This window comes from Salmo salar, chromosome 14 (genome assembly GCF_965601325.2).
Source record: "Salmo salar chromosome 14, fSalSal1, whole genome shotgun sequence".
Classification (NCBI taxonomy): Eukaryota; Metazoa; Chordata; class Actinopteri; order Salmoniformes; family Salmonidae; genus Salmo; species Salmo salar.
This window is the reverse complement of record NC_138304.1, coordinates 16,325,001-16,337,473: the sequence shown is the minus strand read 5'-3', so window position 1 is coordinate 16,337,473 and position 12,473 is coordinate 16,325,001. Positions and strand designations below refer to the sequence as shown.

General features: G+C 42.7%; 2 protein-coding genes across 8 annotated transcripts in view; one reads left to right on the top strand and one right to left on the bottom strand.

Moving 5' to 3' along the window:
- Positions 1-781: 781 nt before the first annotated feature.
- LOC106568907 (olfactomedin-like protein 2B) lies at positions 782-6,293 on the top strand. 3 transcript variants are annotated; one of them, XM_014139708.3, is made up of 8 exons: positions 782-1,248; positions 2,311-2,577; positions 2,860-2,967; positions 3,079-3,255; positions 3,709-3,901; positions 4,155-4,793; positions 4,947-5,123; positions 5,299-6,293. In XM_014139708.3, exons 1-8 carry the CDS (start codon positions 1,054-1,056, stop codon positions 5,898-5,900), a joined length of 2,358 nt encoding a protein of 785 aa, XP_013995183.1. In that variant the 5' UTR covers positions 782-1,053; the 3' UTR covers positions 5,901-6,293. The 3 variants fall into 3 exon arrangements, with proteins under 3 accessions (XP_013995183.1, XP_013995182.1, XP_013995181.1); XM_014139707.3 differs by having other exon boundaries at positions 783-1,248; positions 3,706-3,901; positions 4,158-4,793; XM_014139706.3 differs by having other exon boundaries at positions 783-1,248; positions 3,706-3,901.
- Positions 6,294-6,985: 692 nt separating this feature from the next.
- LOC106568908 (cyclic AMP-dependent transcription factor ATF-6 alpha) overlaps positions 6,986-12,473 on the bottom strand; it is a 49,991-nt gene continuing 44,503 nt past the window's right edge. For all 5 annotated transcript variants that reach the window (XM_014139710.2, XM_014139712.2, XM_014139714.2 and 2 more), the window contains one exon: positions 6,986-7,267. In XM_014139710.2, coding sequence (XP_013995185.2) covers positions 7,077-7,267 — 191 coding nt within the window. In that variant the 3' untranslated portion in view covers positions 6,986-7,076. The remainder of the gene's footprint in view (positions 7,268-12,473) is intronic.

The window sequence follows — 12,473 nt, the reverse complement described above, 5'->3', positions numbered from 1 at the left end:
GGTTCGCCGTCGGGTAAGGCTTACCCTCACACATTTTCCCTTTATTTCTAACACAAATAGCTTATTCTCAAAGTAGGTCAGATTTATGAGCTTTTATGATTTCAAATCAAAATCGAATAAAATGTTATACGTCACATGCTTCATAAACAACATGTGTAGACTAACAGTGAAAGGCTTACTTTCCAACAATGCAGAGAGAAAAATATTAAAATAATAAACAAATAATAATAGGAGGAATAGATACACAATGAGTAATGATAACTTGGCTAAACCGAGTCAGTGTGCAGGGGCATGAGGACATTTCGGGAGATATGTTCATATAGGTAGGGCGGCAGGTAGCCTAGCGGTTAAGAGCGTTGGGCCAGTAACAAAGGTCGCAGGTTTGAATCTGCAAGCCGACTAGGTTAAACATCTGATTATGTGCCTTTGACCAAGGCACTTAACCCTAACTGCTCCTGTAAGTCGCGCTGGATAAGAGAGTCTGCTAAATGACAAAAACAAATGTAGGGCTAAAGTGACTAGGCAGCAACGTATGTGATGAGTTAGTTTGCGGTCCATAAAATAAAATCACCTATAATAATAGCCTACTAGCCAGGAATTTAAATGAATTCACTCAAACATTTCCCAATGGACCAAAAGAGGCATTTAGGCTACAATTTAGACGTGGGTATAAAATTAAAAAGAAAGAACATCCCTTGTAACATTATTGTTTCACATCCAATCTGTGGGACAGACTCCACCCTGTATCCAATATGGTCAAGTCCTTCCCACCTATGCATAACCAACTATGTTCATTCACCTCCAACTATCAACAGGGATCATACCTATCACTTACAGCGAAGGCAACACAATGCTTTTCACCTGAGAGGATTCAAAATTAATTTCGGATTCATTTCTATTGAAAGGTCACTGACATTTTCTTTAACCATGGACATTTTCTTAGAAAATGTGGATATTTCAAACTAGTTGATTTCTTTTAGAATTCGCTGCAGATCGATTCAAAGGCATACATTTTTGATTGGCAACGTCTCAATTGGGCACCAGGTAATTTAGATGATGATGTCTAGGATGCAGCTATTGCTCCTGTTGTGGTGCGCCATCGCCCTCACTTGGGCACCAGTCGCATCCATCGATGAGATGGAGAACTCTTTGACAGATGTTCATGATGGAATTAAAGAGCAACTAGAACAGACCGAGGGACCACTTCTGGATGATGAGATGGACAACCAGGAGAACGTTTTAACTCAGGTATTTACGACCTCGCTCTGGATTTGTTCGGATTGACAGGCTAGTTTTACGCATAGCCTACCTATACAAAGCCAGGCGCGACAGTTAATCACAGGGGTGAGGAAGAAAATGGCATTTTCTCAAGCGTTTTAATTCATAACTTTTGAGTAGAGAATATTAATAATTGATACTTCATCGTCTATGACTAATGGCCTGGGAAAAGTTTAACAATTATGTTGAGCACTTGTCATGCGTAATTACACAAGCACACAGAGCATTGCCATTATAGTCAGTATTGGCGTTTTGCTATGAACCATAAATCATCTTCAATGCGATAAATTGAAGGTGGTTGTTTTACCCAGCAAACCAAAATTGGTTCTGTGAACGTTCCCAGAACATTCATTAGGTTGCCCCAAAACTTATAACACAAAAATAGTCCAGTTGTGCTGATGATTATACAATGTTTGTATAAATAATTTGCCTGATGTTGCAAGAACATTCCCAGAACCCATTTTGTTAATACATTACCTGGAAACCTAATAAGAACCTTAGGGGAATGTTCTGCGGTGGTTGTTACAGATGTTGTGCACAACATTCCAAAGAAATTTCTTTTTTTTTTAAATTCTGGGAAGGAAAAAAACATTTTGTTATCAAAAACATAATTTGAATGTTTTTGGGATGTTTTCATCCTAATGTTAGATAAAATCCTAACTGGAACTTTATCGGAATGTTAGCTAATGTCCTGCGAATGTTCCCGGTCTGCTTGGTAGTTACTTTGTAAGTGGTTAAAAAAAAACTGTATTTTTTTCTACATTAGTTGATTCTTAGTCATTAAACCATTTTCAATGTGCAATGTGCATAGAGTATTTGGTATCTGAGATGAGATGGTCGTTTTTCCTATGTAGGACTAAATGTATGCATTCTCATGAATATGCTGTGTTGTTCCATATAAGTAATCCATTTAAATAGTTACTTATATCCTATAAGTAATTGCACCAATGCATGTGTCTGTGTGAATTGTGTAATGCTGTGCTCCTTCATTGGTGGACTACCCATGCTCTACCCATCTCTTCTCCATCGTAGCTGCTGGGGGATTATGACAAAGTGAAAACGCTGTCGGAAGGCTCTGACTGTCGCTGTAAATGTATTGTCAGACCCCTGAGCAGAAGTGCCTGCAGGCGGATAGAGGAGGGTGCAGCAAAGGCTGAAGACTTTTACACTGTGGAGACTGTGACTTCGGGGCCCAATTGTAAAAAGTGTGCATGTATAGCCCCGCCCTCTGCTCTGAATCCCTGCGAGGGAGATTACAGGTTCAAGAAGCTGCAGGAGGCGGGGAAAGATGACATCAAGGTAATACACAAGCGCCTGCATCTCTCTGAGGGGAAACAACACCACACTGGTTCCTTCTTATTAAAACAACCCCCGTCTGTGTATTATCTTTATCAAACAAGGAGTTACCCCATGTCCCCTTTCCAGTGGGAATATTTCCTCAAACTGCACTTGATCTGATGGAAATGTCCACATCATAAGCAGTTATTGAATACAGCATACATGACAGTAAGACTTTACAACTAAAATAACATGGAAAGATGTACTGTGATGATTCTGACTACTGTGATCTTGCTTTTACAGCTCTCAACAATAATGGAGTTACTGGAGGGAGCGTTTTACGGGATGGATCTGTTAAAGTTACACTCAGTTACAACTAAACTTCTCAACAGGGTTGACAATATAGAAAAGGTTTGTCTACTGACACTCATACGCATTTCACAGTCATAGCTTATATAACCTAAAGTCTGTGGTTGTGGTACTGGTTTCACACCCTTTTGCTTTGCCTCTGTCGGTGTCCAGACCTTTTCTCGTAACCACACGGAGAAGGAGAAAGTGAGTGTGAGGAGCCGCTCTAGTGAGGAGAATGAGAGAGAGAAGGAGAGAAGAGCACAGCAGAGGATGGAAAAGAGAAAACGTCTAACTGAGCTGGAGCCGTCCCTGCAGAAGGATACGGCTGCAGCCTATACTAACACAGAGGTAACGCGCACACACACACTATGCTAACACAGAGGTAACCAAGGCTGTCAGTCACTCCAGATTTAGAGTGGAAACGATGGCGAGGGATTAAGTTAGCCAGTAGCCTGGCAGCGTCTTTAATACAGTGGCGAGATCCAAACTAGTTTGGGTTCTTGACTACAACAGTTTCCAGACAGCCCAGAAAACAATGACTTAAAATGATTGTCTTACTTTGAACCTCGACTGCATTCATTTTCACAAAACCAATGCGATCAAAACCATAGCATTTGGTTCTGTAGCCTAGTATTACAATGAAGAATCAGAAACAGAAACCTTTACTGCCATGCAACAAACAAATGGTTGCTAAGAATTGATTGTGTAGTTACAGTTCAACATGTATAGTACAGTTGTCTCACTAAAAGCTTTACGATAACACGTGATTTGGTCCTTTGTGATTGGATCCTCCTAAAGAAGAAGTACGAGGAGCGCTATGTGGGGGCCAAGGGCCAGGGGGCCACCAGGCCCATGCTGAAGAGGAGCCAGCCAGAGGACAGGGAGGAGCCCCAGTGGCCCCTGAAAGGCAAGGTGGGGCCCAACGGCATGGTCATCAGAGGGGTGACCTTCTACAAGGCCAACACAGTGGACGATGGGGCCGCTGAAGAGCTCAGTAAGTAAATGTATATACTGGACATAATACTAGAATAACTAACATAGCAGTAGTCCATCTAGTTCAGAACATGCAGCAAATCTTCCCATTGATTTTGGTGTTGAAGGCTTCTTTGTTTGGGGGGGGGTCTCTACATTGGGGCTATGCCTATAGACATGTTTTGTTCTGGGTTTTTAATAGGACATTGGAGAGGCTTATTGAGTATATTGGTGTAGATGCTTCTTAACCCTTTGTGCTGCTCATTCACCACCAGCAGCAGAGGAAGCCCTGAGCGGTGATGGTTCCATAGACCTGCTCATCGATGACCAGCTACTGAGACCCACCCAGCCCAGACCTGTGGCAGGCCCCCCAACACCTGCATCCCAAGACAGGAAGGAGAACCCAGAAGACCAGGCCACTGACACCCCCAAAACAGCCCCTAGTCCCCAAAGGAATCCCATTACATCTGTCCCTGGAGCTACCGGGACACCATCGACCACTGTTTCCATCCCGACCACCACCACCATTCAAACAAACACTAACACAACGGTTGCGACCACCACAACCACCATTCAACCAGCGACTACCACAACCACCACTCAACCAGCGACTACCACAACCACCACTCAACCACCGACTACCACAACCACCACTCAACCAGCGACTACCACTCAACCAGCGACTACCACAACCACCACTCAACCAGCGACTACCACAACCACCACTCAACCAGCGACCACTAGAAAACTTGAAACCTTGTCTGTTTTGACCACATCTCCAACCACTGCACTGCAAAATGTCAACAGCACCACAACTCCGACCAGCAAGGTGACTAGTGCGCCCAGACCCAAGCATCACATCAGCTGGACAGAGGGCCACTCAGAGGTTCCCTCGGCGACCCCTAAAGTCCCTGGTAAAAAAATACCTTTGGTTGATGGGGTATTTGATTTTCCAAAGTCACATTTTAATTTGATACTCTTTTCTGGTTGAAAATAGTGTTTGTTCGATCTTTAAATACTTGAGGAAAGTACATATGTTGTTTTTATCTCTGTATGTTTACTAACAGGCCTGTGCAAAGACACTCTGGCCACTATCTCTGACCCAGTGACCCATAATACCTACGGCCGGAAGGAAGGTGCCTGGATGAAGGACCCGAAGGGCAACGGAAATGTAATCTATGTCACCAACTACTACTATGGCAACAACCTACTGGAATTCCGCGACATGGACACCTTCAAAAAAGGTATTCTCACAACTGACTAATCCCAAAACTGAGTAGCTGTTTTGGTTCTGGGTGCCAATATTGCAAGACAAACATGGCAATAGATTCATGTAATGGTGGAATTTGATTCGTGTGATATGCATTGCTCAGTATATAGAATACTCTCTTATTTCTGCATTGTCTTGTTTCCTGTCAGGACGCTTCACCAATTCCTACAAGCTGCCGTACAACTGGATCGGCACGGGCCACGTCGTATACAACGGAGCTTTCTACTACAACCGGGCCTTCTCCCGTGACATCATCAAGTTTGACTTGCGTCGACGCTACGTTGCGGCCTGGACAACGCTGCACGACGCAGTGTTCGAGGAGGAGGAGGATACCTCCTGGAGGTGGCGAGGACACTCGGACATCGACTTTGGGGTGGACGAGAGCGGCCTGTGGTTGGTGTACCCTGCGCTGGACGAGGAGGGCTTCCACCAGGAAGTAATCATGCTAAACCGTGTGAACCCGGCTGACCTCAGCCTCCAGAGTACGTTCAGAACAGGCCTGAGGAGACACTTCTACGGAAACTCCTTTGTCATCTGTGGCGTCCTGTACGCGGTGGACAACTATGAGCGTATCCACGCCAATATATCCTACGCCTTTGACACACACACACACACCCAGATGATCCCCAGATTACCGTTCACGAACAACCACACGTACACAACGCAAATCGACTACAACCCCAAGGACAAAAAGCTGTACGCATGGGACAACGGTCACCAGGTGACATACGATGTTATATTTGCATATTAAAAGCCATGGAGTAGTGATAAAATAAAAAGGGACCAGCACTTTCTTTTGTATAAAAGTTTAAAAAAATATATATATAAAAAAACTGTTTTAGTGGATTGTAGAGCAGTCTACAGGGCCTTTATGTGTTGTACTGTATAATCCACATTTTTGTTGCTCTGTCTTTTATTGCTCAAAATGGCTCCCGTGTTGTCCCAGCGCATGTTGTTGTATTTTATATAACGGTCACGGTCTTTAACTGCCCAAAGGGCAGCAGGCAAGATCATTCAGCGAAGCAAGACAAGGTATTTTCTTACTGCTTGTTAGAAGTTTAAAGTGTATGTTGTATATACTTTAATTAAAAATAAAACTGTTAATAAAATACGCATTCAAACATGAATGCTGACACACAAACAAGTCATCAATATTAGGACTTGTTACTGTCCATGGTTTTATTTCAGAAAACCCTTTTAAAGGTACTGCAAATACCATGACAAACCTTTAAGCAACTCAAAGAAAATTAGGTCATTATTACACCCTCATTTTACACATTTCAAATAATGGCCATATCTTACAGTTACATGATGTTTGTATGATATATACAAATGAGTCTTGTGTATAATTGTTTGAATGTCTCATTTTGCTCACTCACCAACATGGCTTTAAAAAGCAGCAAGCATATTACCACAGGATAGGTCTATTCACTTTTAAATATGTGCAATATATCTTGTTAACATGGCTTAATTCCATCAATAGGGTCCAGAATCAATTAATGTTTGTATTAAGCCATTTTCAATTTAGTTCAATTTTTGCTCATCTAAAAGAATGCTATAGCAGTAGGGTCAAGACAGTGAAGGTTACCAAAGGGTTCAACTTTAAGTCCACTATTTATTCTACCAAAATATCTACAGTAGATGCCTGCATTGGCATTCTGTCCATTTAACATGAACCAGACGCTCTAAAGCAAGCAATATGGAAGTAAACAGTTGCTGGACAACTTCTTAAGTCTTAAAAGATTTGGAACATCTGTGGCACAGGGACTTGTGGAATGTGGAAGACAGAGGATGTGCGAATCTGATGCTAAACATTTCCAGAGAGGAAGACAAGGCTACATTTTTATGGCACAGTTTATTAAATACACCAAAAGGTTGGTAAAATGATAGATTTTTAGATTGCCAGGCCTTTTAGGTAAGGCCAATTTCAGGCAGAGTCTGATAGAACACCAACCGACGCTGATGCCTTTCTGTTGGCATGGGTGGATTGGAAGTCAGTGGTGTTGGCACGTAGGATCTCTGGGATGCTGGAGGTTTTGATGTGGAGGATCTTGGTGTCCATGACCTCACAGTCAATCTGCATCATCACCTCAAATGTGTCGTCCTTGATGACAGAGTCTGTAATGGAATACGATAAGTCAAAAATATGATTATAATGAAAATCAAAACCCTTCATTGATTTATATTCAGTTGTCTGGAATCTAGATGCCTCAAAAGTCAGAAGCCACATCTGAAGTTTTATGTAATACAAGCCTCAGCACCATCAGCACTTTTTAGCAGACATCTAATGTTTGGAATTTGAGTTTCACTGTATAGGCCATTTGAGAGGATCTCCTGACAAGATCCCATTATACTGTCTCTCCATAAGGATCCCATCCCAAAAAGTCTGTCCTCTTTGTACTCTAGATCCCAAACACAACAGTCATTATCTGGCTCACCGCCGTCTCTCGGAGACCCTGTCTGGCGTCAGGTGGCTGAGGAGCCTGCATTACTGCTGCAGGGTGAGCCCCGGCTCCTAGAAGAACACCTGCTGAAGCCATCAGCCACACAACCACCGGAACGGCCAGGTCCATGTGGCTTAGCCAGCGGGAGGAATTTACTAGCACATGGAGGGATCAGGTTTTGGATCTAAAATGTGATTAATGCATACGGAAATGACATCGGAAAGTTTTACGCAACCGGTGCATTTTGCGGACACGTGGTGCTGTCGTGCGAACGAAGTATGTAGGTGTTTTCTACTTAAGAAATAAGGCCGGAGGAGGTGTGGTATATTATCAATATACCAGGGCTAAGGGATGTTCTTATGTCCGACGCAACGTGGAGTGCCTGGACACCGCCCTTAGCTGTGGTATATTGGCCATATATCACAAATCCCAGAGGTGTCTTATTTTCTATTATAAACTGGTTACCAATGTAATTAGAGCAGTAAAACTCAATGGTTTTGTCATACCTGTGGTATATGGTCTGATATACCACAGCCTTCAGCCAATCAGAATTCAGGGCTCAAACCGCCCAGTTTACAATATAAGTTTGATGATAAGAATACAGCTGATTTGGATGGTCCTTCCGTTTGTGGTCTGAATGTCTGATTGAGATAGAGAAAAGAGATGCTCACTCGGCAGAGAACACCATGACCGTCAACTGTGAAGACAAGTTGTATACAAGTTATAAAAGACTATGCATGCCGGCATGCATGAGATAATCCACTATATAAAAAATATTACCCAATAAAGTGAGATAAATATGCCGTGTACATTAAATTACATTTAATTTAACACATTATTTTGTTACTGTTCTTTTCCAAGAGTGCCGAATCTGACAGACAGTATTTTTGTGCACTGAATCAGAGTTTTTGAATGCCTGCATTGTCTCTAGATGACAGTTTTAAGGTGTTCAGTTGTTTGGGAGACAGATTATTATTCCAAATGGCACACCTGTATATTGATACAGACCAGGAGCCCAGCTAATTCCAAATGGCACGCCTGTGTATTGATACAAACCTAAGTTTGGAACCGGGTTATGGAACAGAAGCAAAAAAACGGAAAATAACATTTTTCGAGGGACAAAATCTGAACCGGGAACGAAAGTGATAGATACTGTTTCGAAACAGAACTGTTATGTTATAAGCATGGTAACATTCTTTTACTTCTGGCCATTTTTTTCAGTACCACAAAAAAGCGCAACAAACAAAGAGCCTTTGCAAAGCTCTCACTGTCACTCAGAAACATATTCCAGTGTCTGCCTGCCAGCTGGAAATCTTGTGCCAGTGTGTGTGCGCGTGTCGGCTACCTGCCCCTCTGAAGCATAGTCTACTGTAGCCTACAATACGTTACAAGCGCGATTCAGAAATTAAGGAGAGATGTTAACTTGGATACATTTTTTCAATGCTAGTTATGGATACTATAGTTATAACGTTTCACACTGGATGTATTTCCTTACAAAACGTTCTGACGTGTTTTTAAATTGTGGTGCCGCTCTGCACACACCAGCTTGTTAGCTAGCTAGCTATCTTGCCCTGGTCAAACATTAAGCCAACTCTCAGAAGTTCAAAGACATTCAACGTTCCTCCATAGGTATAATTCTGTGGGCCTAATTTAGATCATGCATGTCATCATTTCGCGCCTTACACTTGTCTGTCCATTACGCATGAAAACAACTATAGCGTGCCCGCTCCAAACGGCTCTATCCGCACTGATTGGTGAAGTAATCTACTGTCGTGCTTAAAAAAGGAACAGAAAGGAACGATATAATCCGGCATATTTTGGGGGGGGTTTGAACCGGTTCAGAACTTTATTTTGCAGGTCGGGACAGTGGAATCGAATGCAAAAAGTAAGCGATTGGAATGTTTTTTAGGTTCCAACCCGATACAGACCATACCAGAGTACAGCGAATTTCCAAATGGCACCTCTGTATATTGATAGACTGGACAAGACCATACCTAATTCCAAATGCCATGTGTGTATTCATACAGACCATACCTAATTCCAAATGGCACACCTGTATATTGCTAGACTTTACCTGTGCATAGCTCATTCCAAATATCACCCTTGCTGATACAGACCAGGCAGGTCTACTAATTGGAGTCAGCCCACAGCCCCTCATCTCACTCCCCAAAAATCCCTTTCTGTCAGCTCCCCATCCAGTTTCCCTTTGGGGTTACTCGGTGAGATGGGTCTTTGGGTGAGACCAACCAGAAACTTAACCATGTTAACATGATAAAATATGTTGGCCTGTTAACACTGCAAAGTGAAGTGGCTTATTTCAAATCATAAGGGAAAATACTCAATTGCCCTTCATTATCCTTCACATACCATGCAGTCCCTTCAACTGAGGCCAATATTGGTTATGATAAGGTTACCCAAAAGGCCAACTGGCATTTTTGCACAGTATGTTGCAGACCCGAAGAGTGATTCGGAGGACAAATCCACTGTTTTATTAGAGTAGTAAGGAATATCAAAGACATTTCTACAGATGGAAGCTATTTATGGCAAAAGGGGGTCTTTCTAAACAACCACACTCTATGGCTGGGGCAAATTACAACCTACCGTTACAATCATCTGGCAATTAAAGTGCATTCGGAAAGTATTCAGACCCCTTGACTTTTTCCACATTTTGTTACATTACAGCCTTATTCTAAAATTGATGAGGAAAATATTTAATTCAATCAATCAATCTACACACAATACCCCATAATGACAAAGCAAAAAAAAAAAAAAAAAATTATTTTGCAAATGTATTAAAAATAAAAAACAGAAATACCTTATTTACATAAGTATTCAGACCCTTTGCTATGAGACTCGAAATTGGGCTCAGGTGTATCCTGTTTCCATTGACCATCCTTAAGATGTTTCTACAACTTGATTGGAGTCCACCTGTGGCAAATTCAATTGCTTGGACATGATTGGAAAGGCACACACCTGCCTATATAAGGTCCCACAGTTGACAGTGAATGTCAAAACAAAAACCAAGCCATGAGCTAGAAGGAAATGTCCGTAGTGCTCCGAGACAGGATTGTGTAGAGGCATAGATCTGGGAAAGGGTACTAAAAGATTTCTGCAGCATTGAAGGTCCCCAAGAACACAGTGGCCTCCATCATTCTTAAATGGATGAAGTTTGGAACCTGCAAGACTTTTCCTAGAACTTGCCGCCCGGCCAAACTGAGCAATCGGGGGAGAAGGGCCTTGGTCAGGGAGGTAACCACGAACCCAATGGTCACTTTGACAGAGCTCCAGAGTTCCTCTATGGAGATGGGAAAACCTTCCAGAAGGACAACCATCTCTCCAGCACTCCACCAATCAGACCTTTATGGTAGACTGGCCAGACGGAAGCCACTCCTCAGTAAAAGCCACATGACAGCCCGCTTGGAGTTTACCAAAAGGCACCTAAAAGGACTCTTAGACCATGAAAAACAAGATTCTCTGGTCTGATGAAACCAAGACTGAACTCTTTGGCCTGAATACCAAGCATCACATCTGGAGGAAACCTGGAACCATCCCTACGGTGAAGCATGGTGGTAGCAGCTTCATGCTGTGGGGATGTTTTTCAGCGGCAGGGACTGGGAGACTAGTCAGGATCGAGGGAAAGATGAACAGAGCACAGTACAGAAAGATCCTTGATGAAAACCTGCTCCAGAGCGCTCAGGACCTCAGACTGGGGTCAAAGGTTCACCTTCAACAGGACAATGACCCTAAGCACACAGACAGGACAATGACCCTACGCACACAGACAAGACAACGCAGGAGTGGCTTCGGGACAAGTCTCTGAATGTCCTTGAGTGGCCCAGCCAGAGCCCGGAATTGAACCTGATTGAACATCTCTGGAGAGACCTGAAAATAGCTGTGCAGCGATACTCCCCATCCAACCTGACAGAGCTTGAGAGGATCTGCAGAGAAGAATGGGAGAAACTCCCCAAATACAGGTGTGCAAAGCTTGTAGCATCATACCCATGAAGACTCGAGGCTGTAATCGCTGCCAAAGATGCTTCAACAGAAGAACTGAGTAAAGGTTCTGAATACTTATGTAAATGTTATATTTCAGTTTTTTTTTCTTTATAAATTTGTAACAATTTCAAAAAAACTGTTTTTGCTTTGTCATTATGGGGTATTGTGTGTAGTTTGATGGGGGTAAAAAAATATATATTATCCATTTTAGAATAAGGCTGTAACGTAACAAAATGTGGAAAAAGTCAAGGGGTCTGTTACGTTCTCCAGTTTCTGTGTTGTTGTGGGTTTGTATGTGTGTGTATTTCAGGAAATGGCTTCCTGGAATCCTAAAGCAGCTGATTGGTCGGCCCCGTCGCTGATTGGAGCTCTGACCCCACCCTCTCGTCAGGGGAAACAGCTGTCTCTTCATTACCAACTCCTTCTCCAGCTTGATAAAAGCCAGTGTTCCTTCGTCAGGGGGGAGAGCTTATTTTATGTCCTGTGTTGGTCAGTGAAAGTTTTGTTGATATTATTTTGTAGCCGCTCCTTCAGAGGTATGTGTATGCCAATAGGACTTAGTGTTTTTGGTTATTGAAATTGTTCACTTAAAAGTATTGGTAAATTATTCTGTTTCATTTGTTCCCAGGAGGGGAAGGAGAACGCAACTTGGGAGTGTTTAGGCAAGAGGCCTGCGGGCATACATGACCCGTAGTATTTAATCTGTCTATGCACACTAGGTAAGACCTGGGCGGACCACCACCTGTATTTTGGTTAGTGCGCCAGTTGGTGCTAAAGGTTAGGTAAGAAGTGGGAAGGCAGGAGAGGGGACTCTTTCATTTTTACTTTATTTGCTTTGGTTCCGTCCAGACCCCTTTCCCAACATTACCGTGTAAACTGTATTT

What these genes read in the sequence shown, in the direction of transcription:
- LOC106568907 (XM_014139706.3), top strand. Translation starts at nt 1,054, where the DNA reads ATGATGATGTCTAGGATGCAGCTATTGCTCCTGTTGTGGTGCGCCATC. An exon ending in GGGTTGACAATATAGAAAAG is followed by an intron (nt 2,968 to 3,078) that starts GTTTGTCTACTG and finishes GTCGGTGTCCAG; the next exon opens with ACCTTTTCTCGTAACCACAC. An exon ending in GGCGACCCCTAAAGTCCCTG is followed by an intron (nt 4,794 to 4,946) that starts GTAAAAAAATAC and finishes GTTTACTAACAG; the next exon opens with GCCTGTGCAAAGACACTCTG.